At 43.8% G+C, this 25,544-nt stretch overlaps 1 protein-coding gene across 1 annotated transcript; it reads left to right on the top strand.

Annotated features, from left to right (window-relative positions):
- Positions 1–773: 773 nt before the first annotated feature.
- Positions 774–25,057, top strand: SDHAF3 (succinate dehydrogenase complex assembly factor 3). Its single transcript, XM_035130025.3, has 3 exons — positions 774–832; positions 3,221–3,486; positions 24,746–25,057. The coding sequence occupies exons 2-3, from the start codon at positions 3,304–3,306 to the stop codon at positions 24,947–24,949; spliced, it is 387 nt and encodes a 128-aa protein (XP_034985916.1). The 5' UTR covers positions 774–832; positions 3,221–3,303; the 3' UTR covers positions 24,950–25,057.
- The last annotated feature ends 487 nt before the right edge of the window (positions 25,058–25,544 follow it).

Below are 25,544 nucleotides of genomic sequence, written 5' to 3'. Positions count from 1 at the left end.
CCATTCCACCGCCTGTCAGCCAGCATACCAGGTCCTCACCGGGCTGGAAACCTCAGAGGGATGTAATAGTGACCTTTGAGAGGCAGTTTTATACATATTCGTTTTTGTTATATCTATAAATTTCTGAAACTTTACTTTTATTTCGTATTTTGAACACAACTTCTCAAATTGGTGACAAAGTTTGCAAAGCAAAACGCACGCTAAGTGAGATTTTGATGTGCCTGAACTTGAAACTTTTAAGAGACTTACATTTGAATGCCAGAATCCACAAGGTTATCCAAAATCATTTTGGGTGCTAAAAATGTTTTCTTTTGTATTTGAGAAAGATAATCAAAGGGGGGTGCTATTACTTGCTCTTGCAATTTAAAATAAATTTAGCAGTTCCGAGTTTCAGGCTCTTCATTTTTTTCTACATCCGATCTCGAAAAACTGAAGTTAGCAATTTTCTTGCGGTGTGTGTGTGTGTGTGAGAGAGAGAGAGAGAGAGAGAGAGAGAGAGAGAGAGAGAAAGTTTGCAGGTGTGAGCGGATGGTGCCCTTTGGGGAACGCAATAAGGAGCAGGCGTCCTGATACCCAGAATGGCACAGAGCTTTAGGATGGCTCCTCCTCTCTTTAAAAAATACTGTAAACTTAATCGGTCTCCACTCCACCTCGGTCCCGCAAAGCGCAACGCAGGGGCGGAGCCGTCCTGCTCAGCCCTGCCCTCCTCCGAGGCGGAGCAAAGGCGCGATGCCGCCCCCCGGTGCTCCAGCCTCAATGCGCCGGCTCTAAGCCACCCGACCCGGCTGCGCGCTGCTCCTTCTCCGGCCTGCCCTTGGGAAGCGCCTTGCGGGTAACGAACTCGCGGCCCCGGGATCCCCCCGACGTCACCTTCCCAGACCCGGCGGTCTCAGGATCCGGCGCTGCAACGCCCGCCCTTTCCTTGCGCGCGTTTTAGAATTCGTTCCCCTCCCCCGGCTGCACGCCTTCCGATCCCTTTTGGATCCCCGCCGTTTGGTGTCCGTAGTGGCGTCTGATCCGGAGTAACCGCCCCACTGTTCAGTCTGTTGCTCCAGGGGCTCCTTAGAAACACGCTCTGCTGCAGCCCACTCGTGGTTTTCGATACGTTTGCTCGGGAGTAAGCCTCACTGCGATCCGTAGGGCTCGCTCCTGAATCGGCCGCCCCTAGTTGCGCAGCCATCCGCCGCACGCTTACTTGGGAGTAAGTCCCACTGGGGGTTGCTCCCAGGTAACGGGTCTGCAGCCTTCCATTGACCCCACTGTCAGGTAAAGTAGGAGGGAAGCATGGGTTCCTCTGAAGGGCCTCCAGACTCCAAGTCCCATTAGCCCCTCCCAGCGTGGCCAGTGGTGTGGGATGCTGGGAGTTGTAGTCCAGCAACATATGCAACGCTGCAGGTTCCCTGTCCTTCCACTAGGGGGTGGTATTAATTGCTGTTTTTAATCCATCCAAGCTACAGTTAAAACTGAGCTTCAAAGTACAAGCTTCCACCACTGTGTGATCAAAAACTGCTTAAGGATTATATATATGAAAGTGTGGTTAAAGTTCCCATTCCATACTTGGGAAACGGCCTTATATGGAGCCAGATGATTGGTCCATCTAGCTCACCATTGTCTACACTGATTGGCAGGAACAAACTTGGTGATGAGGCATATATAGGATTGCCACACTGAAACCTCTCAGATATGACTGGGAGGGCACACAGCAAACTAAGCACTAAGGCACTTATTTCACAGGGTTTTGCAAGGAACTGTTCAGACCACATGAAAACAGCAAGTGGAGTACAGTCAAACCTCGGTTCCCAAACTCAGAAAACCCAGAAGTAAATGCTCTGGTTTTCGAATGTTTTTCAGAAGCCGAACGTCTGACGCAGCTTCTGCTTGAGTGCAGGAACCAATATGATGTTCGACCGAGGTTTGACTGTAGTCTGTACTAGGCCACATTCACACCATACTTTAAAAGCACTATGGTGCTACTTGAAACAGTCTTGGCTTCCCCCAAAGCATTCTGGGGAATGTGGATTGTTAAGGGCACTGCCTTTATTCCCCTCAGCTATATTTCTCAGTGTGGTTTAACAAGCAATCCCGCTGCAAAGGGAGCTCTGGGAATTGTAGCTCTGCAAGGGGAATAGATAAAGGTAAAGGGACCTCTGACCATTAGGTCCAGTCGTGACCGACTCTGGGGTTGCGCGCTCATCTCGCATTATTGGCCGAGGGAGCCGGCGTACAGCTTCCAGGTCATGTGGCCAGCATGACAAAGCCGCTTCTGGCAAACCAGAGCAGCACATGGAAACACCGTTTACCTTCCCGCTGTAGCGGTTCCTATTTATCTACTTGCATTTTTACACTCCACATCTTTTAACAAACTGGCTGGAATAACCCTTCGCTTAAAAACAAAGCCAAAGCACCTCCTATATGTAGAGAGCCAGCCTGATGCTTCTCCCTAACATGCTAGCTTTCTGTGTACAGGGATTTTATTTTCATTTTCCGCAGAGACAAGCAGTCAAGCACTTGAGTCCCCATCTTTCTCTCTCTCCACCCTGGTGCTCCAGTCCAGACACCAGTTTCCACATCATCCCTAGGCCTCTCCAAGAATTAGGAATGTGGGGGAATAACCATGCAAGGACAATGCAGTTATAGGCATGAACTCTGCCTCCTCCATTTTAATCACATTCTGAAGTGGGGACCCTCTGTCATCTGGGGGACTCCCTGAGCATTTTGGACAGAGTGGAGATAGCAGTATCCTCTCACTTTAAGCAGCCATGACCCCCCCCCCCAATAATCCTGGGGACTGTAGTTTGTTAAAGGTGCCGAGAATTGTCAGGAGACTCCTATTCCCCTTACAGAGCTGCAATTCCCAGAATGGCTCACCAGTCAATCAATTTTCCAGAGTAGTGGAAAGCTCTCTGGCTTAGTGAGACAGCATTTGCTTTTTTCCAGGTTTAATCTTCCACATTTCCAGTTAGAGCTGGAAAAAATCCCTGTCTGAAAGCCCGGAGAGTTTTTTTTTCAAAAGGATGGCTGCTTTCAGTTTGTATGTTGTTTCAGAAAGTGCAACTTAGATATAGACCTTTTAAATGCAAGCTCAAATCTAATTTCTTCCCTACCACCCCTAATTGTACCTTTAACACTTTCACCCCCAAGTCCAGCAGCAGGCATTTAACAAAGCTGCCCCTTCTCTCTCCTTCAGCCAACTTACTGGTCTTTGAAATTATTTCCCCAGGGCGAACATTGGCCCAGACGCAGCCAGCAACACCCCCCCCCCCCAAATAGTCCTGTTTAGCCTGGTGGCATTTCTCAGCGGTTATGCCAGGCAGCCTAAACCATCATGTATCCCGGGTAAGGACTTTGTACAGGAAGATCCTGCAGTTGCACCGAGCATTGCCACTGGAGTTGAAGACCCTGGGAGACCAGTATGTGAAAGATGAGTTCAGGAGACACAGATCTGTTGGTCCTGAAGAGGCTCAGTGCTTCCTGCGGGAATGGGAGGCAAGTATCTTTTCATCTTCTGCTGCCCTGCTTCAGTTTGTTGGGGAAAACTTACTCACTGTACATTGTATATCTTATTGCCCTTTTTCACATATAAAGTTAAGCCAAACCATGGTTTAGTGTGAATGCTTAAACATGGGGGCTTCCAGAGAGGAGGTTGCACTTGTTTTGCTACCCCGGCAGTCCTTTTAGCAGACTGTGATGTTGCAACTAAGCCAAGGTCCAGCTAAGTTCATCATCTGAACACAGACTCATTGTTAAGCATTCTCCTCTTTAACAGCAGCAGCAGCAACAACAATAATTATTTATACCCCAGCCACTCTGGGCGACTTCCAACAAGCTGTAGACAAAGCTTACCGTGCCATGTGAACCAGGCCAGTGTCTGCTGGCCTTGTGAATACTCCTGTGTTAGAAGTGCATCTTTGTACCTGTCATTATTTATCTCCACTTTAGGTGTTGTTTTGCCAATTAACTGCAGGTTCCTTAAAGGATCTTTGTTAGTCAATATAGGAGGGAAAATATACACAGGTATATTTTTATTTGAACAGAATAGGAAAGCCTCCTCCCACAGCAACAACAAAAAACTCTCAAATAGTAAACATTCTTACAATGAGAAATAACCCCAAAGGAACAATTCCAAATAAATTATTCCCCCCCCCCAACCAGACCTTCACCCACATGCAGCACCAGATCCAACCATAGGAAGCCCCTTTTTTCATCATTTGGTCCATCATCTTCTTCCTACTCAACCATGTTGTCCTGCACTATTTGTACCTGCCTCAACCAGGCAGGGCTGGATGTCTCCACGGCCGCCACCTGTACCAATTAGGGCTCCTAATCTGGCCAATCAAGTCCCAGCTGGGCCACGTTCAAGGCCAGGAATGCTCCTGCAAGGACTCGCAGGACGGGGTGGCTGCGTAAGGCCAAACCTACACATCTTCGATTTTTTTCCTTCCGCGTTTTCCACTACAGGTGTGCAGAAAGCTATAGAACCACTATTCATTTTCAGGTATGTCACTGCTAAAGACGCAAAGTTCTGGAAAGAAACCCAGAAAAATACGGAAAAACAGGTCTCCTCTCCCAGTTTCTCAGAGCTTAGAAACTGCTTGCGCTAATGAAACTCCCTGTTGCAAAATGCGCCTAGAACAGTGGGAGTTTCGAACACTGCTCTCTAGCCAGGAAAGCAAAAGGCATTTTTATAGTTCAAGGGCACATTCTGGCTAGGCAAAAGCACTCACAGAGGGCAAAAAGCATTGCATATTGTTCTTCCCAGCCTTGATTTTTTGGGGGGTGTGTGTGGTTGTTTTTAGCTTTGAAATAGCAGGGTGTCTTGGTTAGCGGGCTTATTTTTTTTAATGTTTTCAGGCTTGCTTTCAGATTAATGGGTCCTATCTTGAAAGCCACAGGGAAGTATTCATGCCAGAGGGAGGTATACAAACAAAGTATTGTTTGTTTATGAGGAAGTACTGCTCTTCAGGTAGATCCAATCAGCGGCATCTATTATTAGCACATCCTTCTTCCGATATAACACATGCTTACTTTTTAATTAAAATAATTGGCACTCTTTACAAAGAGGCAGTTGGCATGCGTGACTTGATCGTGGCTATTACCCAAGAGTGTTATTGAATTAACGTCGGTAAGTCACGCAGCCCGTAAGTCATGCAAAGCCCTGTGTGTGATAACTGCGTTTTGTTCGAGAAATTAATGATAACTATTAAAGGTAATACTTAATTCTCTATGGCTCTGGTTTATTGTGACAGAGATGAGCACAGGAAAGACTTGGACTTCTGCGCTTCCACTTCTCCCCATTTTTCTGGCATGCCCACTTTCGCTTCCATTTTTTTGACCAGCCATGGTTTAGCATTGCTAAACCCTAGACTGTGGTTAGTTGTTAACTGTGGTTCATCAACCATAGCTTGGCAGATTTGGAAGACGTGGCTAACCGTGGTTAATAAAAAGAATGCAAGTGGAAGGCGCCCTCTTGGAGGAGGGGAAACAGCAGCCTAATGTGCCTCCCCATTTTGAAGTTCAAAGGGGAGATTGTGCGGTTGTTGCTATAGTGATCTGCCCTGGCTTGATTTCCGAGTCAACATTTCTTCATCTCTGCAAGCCTTTACAGGATAAGAGAGTAAATTGCCTTTTTTGGCTGCATAGTTTAGTTTCTTACCACTCCAAGCTGAAAATTCAGTTATTTTGCAGAAAAAAGACACTGTGTAAGATAGAGTTGGCTAAAGTAGGCATGATGCAAAAGTGAGTCTACTGCCTGGAATTCTGTACCCAGAACCTCAGCTTACATATTGAATATAAATTATGCTGATTGGTCCATGTGCATCCATATACAGTGGTACCTCTACTTACGAATTTAATGTGTTCCAAACGCACATTTGTAAGTCGAAAAAATGTGTAAATCGAATCCCATAGGAATGCATTGGGAGAAAAAAATCGTAAGTAGAAGCAACCCTATCTAAAAATTCGTAAATAGAAAAAATCCTATCTAAACCACATCCAAGATGGTGGACGGAGCTCTATTCATAAGTAGAAACATTCGTAAGTAGAGTTATTCGTAAGTAGAGGTACCACTGTAACTTCTATGCATTATTTCCTTTGCAAAAGGAACTGGGAGTTACTCCAGGATTTGTGCTGAGTGAAGAAATACCAGCCCCACTAAAGACAAGAAGCATTGCTCAGGTTTCCTTTTGTTTCTAAGAATTTCATGAAACTGGACACATCCTCCCATGGTTTTCTATGAAACAATAAGTTATACAACACCCACCTTTTAAAATAGTCTCAGATCTCTTGTCTTGGAGGCTATCTTTAGACATTTTACTGTACGCCTACAAGTAATTATGTTATTCTTGCTCTCTTACTCAGTATTAAATGCTAAAAATATGGAAATGGAAATGAGAACACTTTATTTGTTTCTGGATCATAGGTAGGCCCAAGAGGGATTCCTGAAGGGGGAAAAGGGGAGGCGTTACATCGGCGGATGGAGTATCTGACAAGATAGCAGGGGGAAACCAATGCGGTACCCTCCAAATGTTGTGGACTACAGCTCCCATCATCCTTGACCAGTGGCCATTCCAGCTGAGACTGTTGGGAGTTGGAGTCCAGTAACATCTGTGTGCCTTATCACATTGGCTTCACCTGCCATTGAGGTTATTAGTCATCATGCTATATGGCAGTAGTCTTCAACTTTTTTCAGATCCAGGACTTACCTTTGACTCAAAGATGCATTTGGGAAGCCACTACCTAATTAATAGTTGTAGTGCTGCTGTTGCGATCAGGCTGTGACACCCAGTAAGTAGATCCTGACCCACCTGTTGAAGATCAGTGTTTGCTGCGCTCCCAACACCCCTGACCATTGGCTAATTTGGTTAGGGATTATGGGAGTTGTAGTCTAATAACATCTGAGGTCCCAAGGTTGAAGAGCCCAGGGGGGTCAAAGCAAGGGAGCAAAACACTGGAAAGGCATGGGAGTAATTTTTATTGTGGTCCTGGTCCGGAAGTGGCCACTTTCTCTTTCCTTAGACCAGGGTTTCCCAAACTTAGGTCTCTAGCTAGTCCAAAAACAGCTGGAGACCTAGGTTTGGTAAGACCTGCCTTAGACGAACATAGGAAGCTGCCTTATACTGAGTGGGTCATGCTATTGGTCTTATCTTGCCCAGTAGTGCCTGCACTGACTGGCAGTGGCTTTCCAGGGTTTCAAGCACGAGTCTTTCCCAGATTTACCTGAAGATGCCACTGGGGATTGAACCTGAGACCTTCTGCTTGCCAGGCAGATGCTTTGCCACTGAACTTCGGGTCTGTTCCCAAGGCAGTGGATGCTCCGAGGTCCCTAGAGCTTAAAGAAAAGGACTTAGATTAGGTAGGGCCTTTAGGACTGGGCCTGGGAGATGACAACCCCAGCTCCAGAACGACAGGAGAGAGGGTTTTTTAAATGGCAGCTATGCCACCACAACCAATTGACCGGTTTCTGCTAATGAAATGATGGGTCTTTTGTGGTGATGTTGTCCTATCAGTGTGCAGTTCCTGGAGCTTTCCACACGGTGGCACCAATGACCTTTGCCAGGCATTTCACAAGGCTCATGAGTCGCTGGGACAGATGTGGCCAAGGCGGGTCACGGCAACAGCTGCTGTGGCCTGTCATCGTGATCCGTAGCACGGTGGGGTTGATTAGCGCTGCTTTTGACCAGAAAAGCAAGCATCGCCAGATGCTTTGTTGTTCCGGCATCACCCAAAGGCTTCCATCAATGTGGAAACACGGGGATCTGCCTTCGACCAGATCAGACTTCCTGCCTGTCTAGCCCAGTGTTGTCTCCTCTGATCGGCAGGGACTCTCCAAGGGACTCTCTCTCAGGCAGAGAGCCTTTCCAATTATCTATGATGTCAGGAGCAGAAAACCTGTTGCATTGACAGGTAGCACAGAGCGGAGTGAGGAGCCTGTAGCAATCCAGATGCTTGTGGACTCCAACTCCCATCCGCCCCACCCAACATGGCCAGTGGTCAAGGATGATGGGAGTTGTAGTTCATCACCTCTGTGCTACTCGTTCCTTTTAAGAGGAGATGCTGTGAGACCTTCTGCATATGCTCTGCTACTGAGCTATGGCCCATCCCCAAACCTTTTAGCTGTGATTCCTGCATTATAGGGACTTGAACTAGATTACTCTTTGGGTGCCTTCCAACTCTACAATTCTCGGTTTCTGTGATTTTTATATGCCCTTTAGAATAATAATAATGATAATAATAATAATAATTTATTATTTGTACCCCGTCCATCTGGCTGGGTTTCCCCAGCCACTCTGGGCGGCTTCCAACAAATATTTAAAATGTCACACATTAAAAACTTCCCTGAACAGGGCTGCCTTCAGATGTCTTCTAAATGTCAGGTAGTTATTTATCTCTTTGACATCTGGTGGGAGGGCGTTCCACAGGGTGGGTGCCACTACTGAGAAGGCCCTCTGCCTGGTTCCCTGTAACTTGGCTTCTCGCAGTGAGGGAACCACCAGAAGGCCCTCGGCACTGGACCTCAGTTTCCGGGGAGAATGATGGGGGTGGAGACGCTCCTTCAGGTATACTGGGCCGAGGCCATTTAGGGCTTTAAAGGTCAACACCAACACTTTGAATTGTGCTCGAAAACGTACTGGGAGCCAATGTAGGTCTTTCAGGACCAGTGTTATATGGTCTCAGTGCCATAGCTGCCAAGTTCTCCCCTTTTTAAAAGGAAATTCCCTTATGTTGAATAGGCTTCCTCGTGAGAAAAGGGAAAACTTGGCAGTTATGCTCAGCGGCCGCCACCAGTCACCAGTCTAGCTGCCACATTCTGGATTAGTTGTAGTTTCTGGGTCACCTTCAAAGGTAGCCCCACATAGAGCGCATTGCAGTAGTCCAAGGGGGAGATAACTAGAGCATGCACCACTCTGGCGAGACAGTCCGTGGGCAGGTAGGGTCTCAGCCTGCGTACCAGATGGAGCTGGTAGACAGCTGCCCTGGATACAGAGTTGACCTGCGCCTCCATGGACAGCTGAGAGTCCAAAATGACTCCCAGGCTGCGCACCTGGTCCTTCAGGGGCACAGTTACCCCATTCAGGACCAGGGATAAATAAATAAATGAGTTGGCTCTTAGTATAGGCTTCTGTATGCAAGCATGTGTTCTTCCTCTTAACTATAGTTCTTTCCCTTATAACTGCAACAGTCCTTTCATTTGAATACAATCGTTATAATAGGAATTAGGATGGGAGCAACAAAGCTAGGGTTTCAACATACGACTTTTCCTAAGCACTTTGGAGGCTAAATAATAGCCATCATAGCTTTACCACGTTGCTAGTGTGTGTATGTGAAAGAATTTTCCCTCTGGGAGATGTTTTTAGAAAGCTTTCTGATATCAAAAGCTCCAAGGCATCACAAAAAGGTCTCATTGTGATTTCACCGACATGGTGGAAAATTCAGTTGCACCTCTGAGTGTACATGCCTAATATATATTGATGGCGGTTTCTGTTTAGGATACAGTAAGTTTCTTTACTCAGCATGGGCTCCATTTTGCTGCGGGAACTTTCATCATTTATTTCCTTTGTATCGCCTCTCCCTTTCTCTGATTTTGCCATTTTTAAAATAATGATCTAAGCTAGTCTCTTCAGAATGAGTCTTCCGACTCACCCTGTCGTGGGGATTCGAACCGCCGACCTTCTGATCGGCAAGCCCTAGGCTCTGTGGTTTAACCCACAGCACCACCTGCTCCCTAAATAAACAATGTACTGTACTATAAAATAAATAAGACAGTGTTGTAGATGATAAAAATTAAAATTAATTTTTTTTCTTACCTGCCCTGATGATAGTCATTTTTTGGATTGGGGGCTTTTATCCATTTCCGCAGTCACTCAGTCAATCAATCAATCAATCAATCTCAATCGGTAGCTGAAGTGGGATCCACACAGTCAGAAAAACAAATTACAGTGGTACCTCGGGTTAAGAACGTAATTCATTCTGGAGGTCCGTTCTTAACCCGAAAATGTTCTTAACCTGAGGTACCACTTTAGCTAATGGGGCCTGCCTCCGCCACTGCACCACCGTTGCACAATTTCTATTCTCATCCTGAAGCAAAGTTCTTAACCCGAGGTACTTCTTCCGGGTTAGCGGAGTCTATAACCTGAAGTGTTTGTAAGCTGAAGCGTCTGTAACCCGAGGTACCACTGTAACTAAAAAAGCCTTAAAACAAAAAATGCTAAAGAAAAAAGAAAGAAAAAAGAAAGTTAGAAAACCAGAACACCTAATTCCGTTTTGCAGCGTTCGGGTTCCAAGTTGTTCATGAACTAAGCTCTTTGAAAACCGAGGTACCATTGTACTGCTTTGGTGTCCCCCTGCCCAACCCCCTGAAGCAGTTTTTCAGGGAGAAGAAATACTTGGAAGTCATAACATTATATATATATATATATATATATATATATATATATATATATATATATATGTGTGTGTGTGTGTGTGTGTGTGTGTGTGTGTGTGTGTGTGTGTGTGTTATTTTATTTTTAATTGAATCCTTTTGATGCTTATGTGTTTGCTTTCCTGTGCTCTCTTCAGCAGGAAGGGTGGGATGTTTTTATTAATGGTGATGAATTGTCAAAAAACACCACCATCCGGCCCACAACATTCTTCCTCTAAGCAGGAGCATGATCTACTGGCGGAACATATTACGATCCAGAGACGAACTATTTTCTTATCTGAGCATTAAAAGGATAATTGCTTCAATCCTTCACCTCTGATGTGTTTATGAGAATGCTGCAGTTCTTGTGTCTGTACCAGAGTCTTAGTAATATGCAAGCGCTTAGGGAAGAAAAAGACTTCTGATTCAAAGCCAACCGTTCTACCAAAATTGGACTCCCCCCTCCCCACAATCAGTGTCACAACTAGGCTTCAGTGATGGTATAAGGATTTAGTTGTCGGCTCTGTATCCCATTTTCTCAGATGCTCCTATCTATTCTCTTCCTTGCCTTGCGCTATCAAGTTCTCAAGAGCTGTCACTTTTACGTAGCCGTCTTCAGATTAGGGAGTGCTCTCTGTGGAATCTGAACGCAGTTCTAAAAGCTTTAATAGATACCTCTTTCTGAACTTCCTCCTCTGGTGTCAGGCTGTTTCCTGCCTATTAGAGAAGTAGCCCTACGAGCCATTACCTTAGCAAAAAAAGAGAGAGAGAGAGAGAGAGAAAAAGAGGCCCTCGGAGCAGGGCAGTCTAGCTATTACACAGAGAATAACTCTTGACTATTCCATAGAGACAGCTGCTCCCCACTCCCCCTCACCACCGTATTAAGGACTGTGATTGAATTGCTCTTTTCAAGAGAATTCATGTGTTCTTTGCAGCATCACAAACCTTCCCAATTGCTTCTGGTGACAAGTAAATGTAATGGGAGAGCATTTAATGTGTGAACTGTAGAGTTTCACTTCAGTTGCATTATATTCAGACCCCCAACATGGCATGGCAAGGAAAGGAAGCTGGTATACGATGAGATTATATTTTGGATGAAAAAGAAAACATTATTTGGAATGAAGAAGACATTATTAGACCAGGGGTCCGTCCAGCCAAGCTTCTCCAGCATGGGCTACAACGTGGGAGAAGAACATACAGTTCCGCAGTTGTTTTTGGACCACAGCCTCCATCACCCTTGATCGTTGGCCATGCTGGTTGGGTATGATGGGGATTATAGCCCCAACAACATTTAGGGGCCCAAAGTTGGGGGAAGTCTGATCTATTCCGTATGAACACATGAAGGTGTTTATCCGGAGCCAGGCCATTGGTCCATTTTGCTCAGTGTTGTCTCAAAAGGATGGATTTAAGTATGGCTAGGTATATTAGAACTTAATAAGAGCTTCCTGGATCAGGGCAATGGCCTGTCTAGGCCAGCATCCTGGTCTCACAATGGCCAACCAGTTGCCTATGGGAAGTAACAGCACATAGGTTGACCAACACCTAGTATGCTGCTTCCAAGAGTAAGGTAGAACATAGCCACTTGTACTGATTGATCGCCTTATCCTCCTTGAATTTGTCTCTTGCCAAACTCGGCAATTCCTTATTAGACTTGAGAAAGACATAATGGATTGACACATTAATTGTTCCCTTGGCGGAGAATAAATATTTAATTTGATAGAGAATTAAACACATTTTCTCTCACTTGGCACTTTGAAATAGATGATGCCATGTTGGATATTATTCATTTTGGGTTTAATTCATAGGTTTGAACGTGTTTGCATTTTTTTAAAGATAAAGAGTAGCATTATATCGCTGCGTGTTTGACAGAAATAGCTTGTACATGCACACACACACCCCAACTTATGCGCGGTTGACTCGCGCATACATGCGGCGCTGGGAAATAAATACATAAATTCCGAGCTGATATGGCAAGAGAGGGCCGGGAAGTCCTTGTGGCTTGCGAGGAGACCCTCCCCAGAGCCCGAAGATGACACCAGTGAGCCAGAAAGGACTTGCAAGGCCTCCCAAATGGTGCGCAGGAGCTCTTGTTGCTGCCACACTACCCCGCTCAACAGCTGCATGTACTGCAGCAGACTCCCCGCTTACACACATTTCACTTATGCACGCAGAGGCCTGGAACATAACCCTCTTGTAAGCGAGGAGTCGCCTGTGCTACAAAGATTACAGCAACACCACCCCACACACCCCACAGACACCCCCCCATCTGATGAAGTTTACACAACACTCTGATTGCCTACACTTCTTCAGGGGAGGGCAACCTGTGTTCCTCAAGATGTTTTTTGGACTCCGAATCCCAGCATGGCCAGGGGTCAAGGATGATGAGCACTTGGTGCTGGCAGGATCTAAATGGCCGCTGGTTCCCTCCTGCTGCTCCACCCTGGGATTTTTTTGAGGGGGGAACAAGGTTCAAGAACCTATCCTCGCAACACTGACACAAAAACTCTGCATGAAGAAGGAGAAGAAGAAGAAGAGGAGGAGGAGTTTGGACTTGATATCCTGCTTTATCACCCGAAGGAGTCTCAAAGTGGCTAACAATCTCCTTTCCCTTCCTCCCCCACAACAAACACCCTGTGAGGTGAGTGAGGCTGAGAGGCTTCAGAGAAGTGTGACTAGCCCAAGGTCACCCAGCAGCTGCATATGGAGGAGCGGGGAAGCGAACCCGGTTCACCAGATTACGAGTCCACCGCTCTTAACCACTACACCACACTGGCTCTAAGTACACTAAGCAAAAGAATGAAAGACCACCGTCCACTTCTTTCTTCCCCCACCTCTCTCCCCTGATTCTCTCCCCGCCAACCTCACAATGTCTGTGAGAGCAGCGTCTCACACTGACCTGTAGAAAGGACTCTATGAACTGAAAACAGATATGTCGTATGTACCTTCGTTAAAAGTTGCCACAATCTGAACATTTCCACATCAGTTTGTGATTATATATTTTTAATATACTGTATACATGTTCTGTATGCAGTATTCCTTAATATGAACAATTATTTCCCCCAAATAAAATTGCATCGTGTTCCCCCCCACTAATATATGCATTTTAATGCACACTTTACCTTAGCATGTGCATTTTTATACTCACTACTGTACATGGTTGGAGAATGGAACTGCAAAATTCAGAGAAATGTCTTTAAATGTGAACTGAACTTCTCCCATTCCTGTACCAGGGCCATGATTGTGCCTGGTTTTCCCTGATCCTGACTTTTGCCATATTTCTCATCTGATCTGAGTATATGTATACACGTGTTAGATTTCTGTGTGGTTCATGGCTGCTATTTTCCTATGTGTATAACTCTTTGGATCTGGACGCATCTATCCGGGTAAATATTTTGTAGATGTTGCTTTATAGAATCTTTTAGCAGCTGAATTAATAGCAAAGAACTGCATGTGAGCTTAGTTGGTGGAAAAACGATAATAGTGTGTAATGGGTTTTAATTGCTGCGTGAATAGGTGCTTAGAATTTGGTTTGTGGTCTCTGCTTAGTGCCTTTGTTCTTTTGCACCATCAGATGTGTTCAGAGTCAGCTCTCTTGTTGGCTTCGTCATGCTCTTCTCCTAATTAGTCTATCCCATTGGTTAATTAAAGCTTTCCAGAGTGTAGTATGCCTCGCAGTGCCTGCCAGCCTCTATAAACATACAAGGTACGTTCCCCCACTCCCCTCAATGTATGCATTTGTTTGCATTTCTGTCCAGATAGCATCGAAACAGTTCCTTAGAAACTGGAACAAAGGAGGTAATTCTGAGAGCGGTAGCAGTAAACATTTCTCCAGGAAGATAATGAAATTCCAAATTGATGACACTTTGGCTTTTTAGATAAAATTGTTTTGCAGATATTGTACGCAAGAAAAACCAGTAGTCCTATTTCTGTGTGTGTGTGTGTGTGTGTGTGTGTGTGTGTGTGTGAATACATTACTAAAATTAATTCCCTGCAACTGTGTGAGAGTATATATATATATAGTATATATATATATATATATATATATATATATATATATATATATAACAGAAAAAACGAAAGTAGTAACTAATTTCTTGTGCATAAAGGAGTAACCCAAAGGACTAGGTCTGCAGCGTCCTGAGTCACTTTAAATACACACACATATACACCCTTGTGCACATTATTGAAACAAAGCATGTTTTCTATCTTACTCGTAATCCTGTACTCAAACACGAAAAGTCAGTTGATCATTATGGTGTCAGAAGCCTGCAGCCAATAGAAGGAATGATGCGCTTGCCATAATATATTGAGGTTCTATGAAAGAGAGCTGGAAAAGAGGTATCCTGTCAGTACTGGGATATTGCAGCAGGACCTAGCCCCCTGTCACACATCGAAAGTGGTGAAGAAATTCATGACAGAGCAGCAAATACAGGTACTTGATTGGCCAGGGAATTCCCCACACGTAAATCCCATTGAGAATTTGTGGGCTATATGCAAAAGTCGCCTCCGTGCTGTAGACTGTACGGCCATGGAGAAGCTCATTCAGGTGCTGATTCATGTACAGGGATCCGAAGATCAACAGTGACTGCTTGAAACTAATAGACTCCACTCCAAACTGTTTTAAAATTCTGCTTAAAAATAGCGGTGGTCATATCGGTTAATAATGTATGTATATGTGAGTTTTGTACAATAAACGACATTGTTTGTTTCATTTAATTTGCACAAGGGTGTATGTAGAATATGTTTACTTGGAAGTAAGCGCCATTGATTGCAGTGGAATATAGTCTTTCAAGGATCTGTGCTTGGAGTCAGTCCCTAACACCCCATCACTCCTATGCACATTTATTTTGAAGTAAGAGGAAGTGGTTTAAAGTGCTGGAAGAAGCACGTTCCCTGATGGGGAAGTTCTTAGTGTAGCCAGTCCCAAGGGGCTCCCTGTTGGTGCTGCCAGGGAGCTGTGTTTTCAAAGGAACAACCAGGAGCTCCCTTTAACTGTAGCTGTGTCCATACCTGCCCCAAACCCGGTGTCACCTGATGTCAGGTGTGGAGAGGTGTGCAGGGCAGGTGGGCATGGTTTTATGTGCTGGGCCAACCAGGCTGCAGACCACAGGTCCCCTACCCTTGCTATAGGCTAAAACCAAAATGTTGGTGTATCTAAGTGAATCAAAACTCATTAATATGACACGCCATGCTTAACTTTTCTTAGTTCAGGGCTGCAAAGGTAGAGAACGCTTTATTGTATGAGAGTAAGTCACGTTGCTATGGCAGCTAAGGCAGAGGAGAAGGAAGCTGAGATTTCTGTTTTATTTCTAAGAAGGTGTATTCATTTTAAACACTCCTTTATTTGCAGCTTCCGGAGCTGCATAGTTTTTCAGGAGGCAGGGCCCACACATTGTTTGATTGCTGTCAAGAGCTTAAAGAGTATTTGAAAGCTTTTCCTTTTTCGAAACTTAAAGGGGGGGGGGCAGGCTTAACCTTACAACTTCGTATTGAAATCCAGGCATGACGAATGGACTCCTGCATATAAATGAATTAACATTGGCATAACATTTTATCTCTTTGGAGCTCTTCTGTGCTTCTTCATAACCAGTAGTCATTATTGTGTTTCCTGTATATTAAGTTGGAAATTAGAAATATTCAGTATTTAACAGCACAATTTGTGCGGGTTTCACTTGGAAATGTTGAATGGGGCTCCTTGCAGGGAAGGTGGGCTATAAATCTAATAAGAAATAAATGACACATGGAGAAGAATGGTGCTTTGCTTCTCCAGGGGGAAATCCATTGGGAAAGTGCAGGATGCTTGGAAAGGCAAATGATGCTTTGAATTGCTATTTCATGGTGTATGGCAGAGATGGATAATCTCTCCAGATGTTGGATGACAACTCCCATCATCCCTGCCCATTGGTTGGGGGGGGGCAAAGGGAGTTGGCGTTCAACAGTAGCTGGAGGGTCACATATTCCCCATCCATGGGGTATATAAGTAGAGTTGCCACATAACAACCTGGGTGTTGGACATACAGCCAGTGATGCAGTAGATGAGATAGCTGCACCTGCTTCCACCTGGCCCCTCCCTGGTCCCTTCATCTGTCTCTTTCTTCTTCATCTGCTTTGTGTCTCTTGGCACGTTAGGCAGAGGGATAGGTAGCAAGCCCAAAGAGGGAGTACATAGGAGTTGCTGCAGCAGCTCATATCCTCAAGCATCACACATCTACAGGTGCCCAGGTAGCATGCTACAGAAAGCTCAAAATATTTGGCAATCCTATTTTTCTTTAATACGATGGTTTAGGAATACTTTACACCAGAGCTTTGCAAATCGTTCATGTTAGTGACACACTTTTTCGACATGCATCATTTTGCAACACAGTAATTCAGTTTTACTAGCAAACCAGAGGTTAAACTCACTCCTTTCCAGTCCTGGGAGGAGCACGGGGAGCGTCTGTGTGACACACCTATACACTGCAGAAGACACACTAACGTGTTGTGACATAGAATTTGGAAAGCTCTGCATAGGCCAATCCCTTGGATGTGCACATTGCAACAAAAATGTAACACACTTATTTGGTTTCTGTAGTCAGTAGGATTTATTTTTTCATACTGTCCCCCCCAAAAAGGCAGTGTTGCAATTTGATTAGATATCCTTCCCCGTGATCATTTCTCATGCATCTGGCCTCTCCCTGCAATGAATCTTTGTGACAGTAAAAGCAGAACTCAATTCTCTGTGGAAATAAAAGATTTGTTCTTGACAAGAGCGAGACTGAATACCGAGTCAAAGCAATATATGGATTATATGAGTTGAAAGTGCCACCTGAAATCAGTAATATTTATATTTTGGATCTGGTACCCGGAAAGCTCCGGTGTTGGCTTGGAAACAGTATTTTCTTGGCAAATTTAAAAGCATACTGGAATAGGAGCGAGGGTTTCAAGTGCATACTGAAAAAAAAAGAAACAATCTTTTTGCAGTTAGGAAAGTGATGGGGAAATCCATTGAAAAGTGTGGTATGAGCAAACAATTAACAGGGGAACTCAGTGCAAAACAAGATTTTACACAGGAGATGCAGGAATGGTCTTCCTGACCACAGGAAGCTGCAGGATGCTCTACATTCGCCCCCTTCTCAAGCAAAAGACCACCCCACAGTGTCAAAAAACAGTGTGCATATTTGCATGAAACGTGTAGTTAGACTTCAGCTGAAAACAAGGTGGTCAAAACAGTTTCAGTAGACCCCAAGCTAAGTTTTAAAGGAAGCTCTCCTATTCTTTTCACCAGTGCTTGTTGTGGATTTGTACAGTGGAAATATTTTCACATGATTTGGGAAAGTTCTTTTACCCAATAAGCATGTGCTTATTTCTTGAACACTCCCGCAGGGTTTTCTGTCTGACTTGTTCAGTATTCTGGTGAGATACAACTCAGCTGCTGTGTGTTCTTCGGCATTAGCATGTGGAGTACTTTGAAATACCCAGAGTGCGGAAGTGATGCTTTTCAAAGCTCCAAATGTCTTTGAACTGTGCAAGCCTTTCTATCAATTGAATTTTTAAAAGGATCCCCAAATTAGTACGGTACTAAATTCTTTTTTATTTTCCAATGGACTGGAAGCATCCAGTTTCCTTTTGGTTTCTTTGAACATCCCAGCCTTTCTGTTTAAGGGTGGAGAGCTTCATACCTGGCTGGTTTTCTTCTTGACTGTGGAACACTGAGAACTAAGTTTCCTTCAGTACTTAGTTGTCATTGACTTCAATTGCTCAAAGACTGAAAGTAAGAAACTTGAGCATAACACTTCTAGGCACCAGCAATCCTTTACAAGCAGTGGAACGAGAATTTGTTTGATACTTGAATTTCTGGGCAGATCCACACATTTTTTCCCCGCCCAACTCCTTGGAGGTATTGGTGGATTCAGGCAACCTTCCCCACTTCCCCAATACGTCCTGATATTTGTAGTTTCCTGTGGGCAGGAATCAAGTACAGTTAGGTTGTCTGAAAGGCTCCTATAAGTAACGGAATCCATAGGTGCCAGAAAATGAAATGAGACCTCAATTTACACCAGCTTGCGGTTGCAAGGTTAATGCTCATTTTCAAAATCATCTATGATTTTATTCACAATTTTCAGAAGCGGCTTGACTGGAGGAGATCACTGATACTTACTGGGAGGCACAAGACGGTGGCGATGAGACCATCTATTGTCCCTGCCAACTCATTTGCACTGCACTGACCTCTCTGCCATTTCTATGCCCCACCTCTCTCCTAGTAAGCAGTAACTACCCATCTGCCAGAAAAGTGGCATAGCAGCACTTGTGATAATTGTATCTGTACTTTTAATGCAGATTAACCATAACTTGTTGGGCTCATTTAATCAAAGCTGGAAGCAAAACAATCTGCATTGGACAAAGAGGAACTAGGATGGAGTACATGAGTTTGGGAGGAGGCTAGACTTCTTTCCACTAAGAAATCCAAACACAAACAACACAATAATTTGATTTTCTCAGGGCAAGAGCAGTGAGGGAGACTGAAGCTCATCTCTGATTGCTTCCATACCCTTATTTGTCTTGAATGAGAAAGTGGTATTAAGTAGGCTCCCCCTTCCCATCATGCCTCATTGCTGATTCTCATAAGTAAATCTATGAGAAATGCCTCTGCCGTCCACATCGTTCCCACACGGTGTTGACTGATGCTGCTAAGGATCAAGGAATCAGTAATGACACTTGTGACATGGTTTGATAAAAACTGTCTAAATGTGATGAGACAATCAATGGGGTTGGCAAATATCCACAGTGGATGGATGGAGTGCGGTCCTTGTTTACTTAAAAGCAAAGGAAATAAACACACAGAAAAGCATTCTGTCCTTTGCCAAACCAGGGGGGAAACCCACTCACCCCGTGATACGTTTAATAGATTCATTTCACTAACAAAGGCAGCTTGAAATAACCTGATGATAAATTGCTGTTGGTGACTTGGTACAGGAGTTCAAATTGAAATGCAAAGTAACTGTCATTTCAAATTAGCTTCATTAATTGATTCTATAATTTGATCTACTTAAGTGTTTCTTTTGAAATCTTAATACATCCTTTTAAATCGCTTATGGAGTGTGGGCTGCTGTGAAGTTGTAGCCATTGCAAAAGTGAAAAGAAAATACAGCAAGTTAACCCGACGGGCTGGTAATGTTTCTAGCGTTTACTGTTATCAAAATACATCTGTAAGATGAAGGGCAGTGAGGCTTATGAAGATTACTTTGTTTGAAACAATGGCTTCAGAATGCATCTATTGACAGGATATATGATTAGGTTAAAAAGATAAGAGAATCAACGTTGTTGGAAAGAAAGCTGCTAATAAAATTTCTTAAAGGTGCACCTTAAGAAGGTATTAGCCGAGCATACAATTGTATAAAGGATATGATGAATGTATTCTTAAAATGTCTGGTCCCTTGGAGTGGCTGGGGAAACCCAGCCAGATGGGTGGGGTATAAATAATAAAATTATTATTATTATTATTATTATTATTATTATTATTATTATTACACTGGGATGGGGAAGAATTTTCAGGCTGAGAACAGCCTTCTGAGAACCACATGACCATGGCGAGTGATACCACTGGCAAAATTAATGTGGGGCAATGAACAGGACCATTATCCACTCTACCCTCGAATCTCTCTGTCCAGACAAGCAGGAGGCATTATCATTGTTCAAGGTCAGAGCCAGGCAAAACCATTTGATAAGGGAGTGGAGAAGGGCTGGGAAGCGGTGTAGCCATGAGAGAGTTACATAGACATAGGCCAGTTGAAAACAGAATTGGATGGCCACATTTGGCCCCAGGCCTGAGGTTCCCAACCTCTGCTGTAGTCTGTATGCTGGTATTTTTTATTTGCGTTGATAGGAAGGATGTATCTTTATCATCTTCTTCCACTTCACATACTTACGTTATAAGAAAGTTATCCAAAATTTAGAGCACAGTTAGTTACGCACACATGCACAAAATAGAAACTAAAGAAGCAATGGGACGTAAGTGTGCACAACTGCGTGTGAGTTAATGGGTTTTATTGGTAAATATCTTCTTCTTTGGCGATCACTCGTAGCCGAGTAAGATTGTCTTCCATAAACACAATTTTAACAATGGGTCCGTAAGTGACTGTGGAGGCCAGTTCTGGATCCACACGTCCTTCCACAGTGTGGACATTGGTTTCCAGGCGGGAGTTGACACGGTGTGGATTTGTCAAGCGTGCCTTCCACTTGGCACGTTTCTCCCTTGCATCCTGAGATTGAGTTTCTTCAAAGCCCATGACACCTTTGATAAAAGCTGTTCTCCAACTGGAGCGCTCGCAGGCAGTGTTTCCCAGTTGTCAGTGTTAATATATTGGTAAATATATACATTATAGGATCATGACTAGGGATTTAAGACTGATCCAGAATGGGTTTGGATAGAATACTTCGGGAATCAAACTGAACATACCAAAATGTAGTTGGCAGCTGATATTAGAACTACAAACAGTGATGCTTCTCTACTGCCCATCATGTGCCTTCTGCGCCAAGGGCCTTCTGGCGGTTCCCTCGCTACGAGAAGCCAAGTTACAGGGAACCAGGCAGAGGGCCTTCTCGGTAGTGGCACACGCCCTTTGGAAGGCCCTCCCACTAGAGGTCAAAGAGAACAACAATTACCAGACCTTTAGAAGGCATCTCAAGGCAGCCCTGTTTAGGGAAGCTTTTTAATGCTTGATGAATTTCTGTATTTTAGTATTTTGTTGGATTCCGCCCAGAGTGGCTGGGGGAACCCGGCCAGATGGGCGCGGTATAAATAATAAATTATTATTATTATTATTATTATTATTATTATTATTATTATTATTATTATTATGTTTTAACTACCTGAAGTGTGAAGCTGTTTTCAACATGGGAAACAGCAGCAGATAAATAAATATATAAGGGGAGGGGGGAGAGAACCATCACAAACTTTCGATAAATTATCTGTGAAAATAGTCAATAGTTCCTACATTTTAAATAAAACAAGTCCCTCATTTTCTCATTCGCTTCATGGCTACCATGGCAACAAACAGGAATATAAACAGAAGACCCTGCCACGCTGCAATTATAACGCCATGTCTGTTCAATGCCACCATTACATATCCCCCTTAATAAATTCTGCTCTAATATTAGAAGCAGCTGGAGCAAAATACACAACTGCTTCTGTGTATAGGACACAATTATCACCAAGGAAATAAAGAATCATATAGACAAAGGTCAGATCTTGCCTAATTGACCTCAAGATAGGAGGACAGAATATCAGGTAATGCAAAAGATGTTACACTCCCCCACACTTATAAATAAACTTAATTGGCTGGCATCATCACCGTCAAACACTGAGTGCAAAAGTAGTGGTGGTTAGACTTTCTTCTCCTTCCTGTTACAGGTAGGTAGCCATGTTGGTCTGCTGTAGTCGAAACAAAGTAAAAAAAAATCCTTCCAGTAGCACCTTAGAGACCAACTAAGTTTGTCATTGGTATGAGCTTTCGTGTGCATACACACTTCTTCAGATACGTATCTGAAGAAGTGTGCATGCACACGAAAGCTTAGTTGGTCTCTAAGGTGCTACTGGAAGGAGTTTTTGTTTGTTTGTTTGTTTGTTTCTCCTTCATGAACCACTTGAAAATTGCTGAGGGACTTGACGGACCACTTAAATGATTTTTCTGCCTGTTGTAGCAATTGTAATGCGCTGGGCAAGAGCCTGCATGACTTTCAATTGTATTTATATTGCTTCTTTTATTGATTGTATATTGTACTTTATTGTATTACTGTTTGAATTCCGCAGACTTCAGATTATAGCACAATAAAATGCAATATAACAAATAAAAGAACCAATAAAAGTGCAATTAAATATCAGTATGAATATTTAATGCAAGGAATGTGCCATCTCCCGTCTTTGACCACAAATCCATAGACACGTTGCAGATCATCTAAATAAAGCAGAGGTCCACGGACCACAGTTTGGGAACCTAAAGGGTTTATTTTTATGTTTTAAAAGCCAGCTATTTGTTTTTTAATTGAATTATATACCGCCCTATACCTGGAGGTCTCAGGGTGGTTCACAGAACAAAATCAAAATATAAAACCACAAAATATATAATCAAAATAAAACAACCCAATAACCCCCCCCCAAAAAAACCCCCAACACACCACATTTTAAAAGGGCACAGGATGTCAATCAAATCAACCAAAGGCCTGGTTAAAAAGGAACATTTTTGCCTGGCGCCTAAAGGTGTATAATGAAGGCGCCAGGCGAACCTCTCTGGGGAGAGCATTCCACAGATGGGGAGCCACTGCAGAGTAGGCCTGTTGCCACCCTCAGGACCTCTCGAGGAGGAGGCACACGAAGAAGGGCCTAAGATGATGATCTCAGGGTCTGGGTAGGTGCATATGGAAAGAGGCGGTCCTTGAGGTATTGTGGTCCTGAGCCTTTTTATAGGTTGAAACCAGCACTTTTAATTGGGCCCTGAAACTAATTGGTAACCAGTGCAGTTGGACCAGGATTGGTGTAATATGCTCAAAATGTCTTGTTCTGGTGAGCAACCTGGCCGCTGAATTCTGCACTAGCCAAAGTTTCGGAACCGTCTTCAGAGGCAGCCCTACATATAATGCATTGCAGTAATCTAACCTTGAGGTTACCAGAGCGTAGACAACAGTAGTTAGGCTATCCCTGTCGAGATAGGGACGTAGCTGATGGAAGGCACTCTGGGCTACTGAGGCCACCTGAGCCTCGAGCGGCAACAAAGGATCCAGGAGTACCCCCAAGCTACGAACCTGCTCCTTCAGAGGAAGTGTAACCCCATCAAGAGCAGGTGATCTCCCACCTGTCTGGTCTAGGGAACCACCCACTCACAGTGCCTGGGTCTTACCTGGATTGAGCTTCACCTTGTTGGCTCTTATCTAGTCCATTACTGAGGCAAGACACTGGTCCAGCACGTCCACTGCCTCACCTGCAGATGAAAAGGAGAAATAGAGCTGAGTGTCATCAGCATACTGCCGACAACGCCTCCTGATAATCCCACCCAGTGGGGCGTTAAAACAAAATGGGGGATAGGATTGAGCCCTGCAGAACCCCACATTGAAGGTTCCACGGGGCTGAAAAGCATTCCCCAAGCAACACCCTCTGGGAATGACAATCCAAGTAGGACTGGTACCACCGCAACGCTATAGGTTGTATGTGTGGAAAGGATGTTAAATGCATAGAGCCATTTTAAACCCCCACCACCAGCAACAAAAAACCTAGGGTGATGCATGGTCTCAGCTTTCCAGTGCTAAATTGAAAAGCTGTTTCTGAATTTCAGGACCACAATGGCTATGGGGATGTTGACTTGCTTGAGCCCTGCATCTTCAATGCCCCATTTCCCACTCATGAGAAGTTTCATTTCTACTTTGGCTTTGGCAAAGTAATGGAACAATCCACAGATTTCGTCAGTGTTGCTATAATACATTCATTCTAGGTTCAGCTTCAAGGGGGGATTTTTGCTTTTCATCTATACGGTGTTTTTTGACTACAATAAGAGTTCATTTCATATTATTTTAAAAAAATATTATTGCCCTACACTGTTATTTTCACCATCAATATTTACTGTTTCTTACATTGTTTTGAGGTCCTATTGATCTGGTTTATGGATTCTGAGGCCCATTTTCCTGCCGTTATATATGATCTTGACAGCATGAGTAGTGAAAACTCAATGGAAAACAGCCCCAAATCTTACACTGGACTATTGGTTCCACTCCCTCTAGAATATAGCCATGATGGAGAAAGGTACACAGAATCTGAGATTTTGACATGGACTAGAACCCTCAGACACTTTTTACATGATTTGGAATTCCTTTAGTTACATATACATCAGAACCATCATTTTCACGACAATCATCAGCACAAGCCTGACAAATCTGGAACTATACTTGGCAACCAAATAACACTAACATTATTTATTTAACTCTTATCCCTGCTTTTCTTTCTTTCATGACCGGCACTTTGTTACCTAACCCATTTATTTTAGGTGCCTGTTTTATAGTTCTGCTTTTTGATGTTTTAATTTTCACTGGTTAATAAAATTGTTCCCTCAGCTTTGTATACATTCTAAAATGAAATTTTTTTAAAAAATCCTCTACAAATAAAAAGGAAAATAATTACCAACACCTCCTCCTTCCAGCAGCTCCCAGGTTGTTCAGAAGAGTCCCTGCCCTTTAAGAGTGTTTTTTTTTTAGGGGGTCTTAGGCTCAGGGAAGAGAAGAGAAACGAGCGAGAAGCTTTCATCCTTAGTGAACTTCCTTAACGTGGGTCCAATCCACAATCACACAATCACTGAAGCATTTCCTCTTTTTCTGTCTTTTTAGAACTATGCAGCGACGCTGTTGCAACAAACTCACCCAAAGGCACAGAACTGTACAAGTCCGCCTCGTTTTGGATCCCACCTCCCGGAAGAAAAGCTTCATGCCCTACGAGATGAGCAAGTTGGGCAGCTCCAGGAACTGATGCAAGAAGCTACCAAACCCAAGAGACAGTTTAATATTTTGGATGACACAGATCACAAAAATTGACATATTACTTTGGATATGCTTTAAGTAGGGTGGTGGGGTTTTTTTGTGCTCTTTAGCTCTGTTTTGGAAAAGATTTTCACTCCGAAGAATAAATGAAATTGATGTTCACCCTTTCTGTTTTATTTCAACCTCCAGGAATACGTATGACAAATATTTAGAAATACACATGGCCCCATTTATATTAATTACAGCCTAGCTAGTATTTAGAATAAAGGAACATTTTGGTCGTGTTAAATTTGTCAGATCCTGGGGCGGTGGTAATAGCGCAGGGATTAAAACTAATGTCTTTGTGCTAAGGCTGGATTTTCTGGGCAGAGATCCCATCCCCAAATGCTTGAATAGCCCTTCCCAGGGAACTCTGGGAATTGTTGCTCTGGGAGGGGAACAGGGGTCTCCTATCATCTCTCAGCACCTTTAACAAACTGCAACTCCCAGAATTCTTTTGTGGAAGAAGAAGAAGAAGAAGAAGAAGAAGAAGAAGAAGAAGAAGAAGAAGAAGAAGAAGAAGAAGAAGAAGGAGGAGGAGGAGGAGGAGGAGGAGGAGGAGGAGGAGGAGGAGGAGGAGGAGGAGGAGGAGGAGTGTCGATTTGATACC

The sequence above is a fragment of the Zootoca vivipara genome, chromosome 11 (genome assembly GCF_965207765.1).
Source record: "Zootoca vivipara chromosome 11, rZooViv2.hap1.1, whole genome shotgun sequence".
In the NCBI taxonomy this organism is placed as follows: Eukaryota; Metazoa; Chordata; class Lepidosauria; order Squamata; family Lacertidae; genus Zootoca; species Zootoca vivipara.
The sequence above is the reverse complement of the archived record's forward strand: the minus strand, read 5'-3'. Positions and strand labels throughout refer to the sequence as shown.

Bases quoted from the DNA above. Each gene is read 5' to 3' on its own strand.
- SDHAF3 (XM_035130025.3), top strand. From the start codon at position 3,304: ATGCCAGGCAGCCTAAACCATCATGTATCCCGGGTAAGGACTTTGTAC. The intron at 3,487-24,745 runs GCAAGTATCTTT...CTGTCTTTTTAG, and splicing joins GCTTCCTGCGGGAATGGGAG to AACTATGCAGCGACGCTGTT.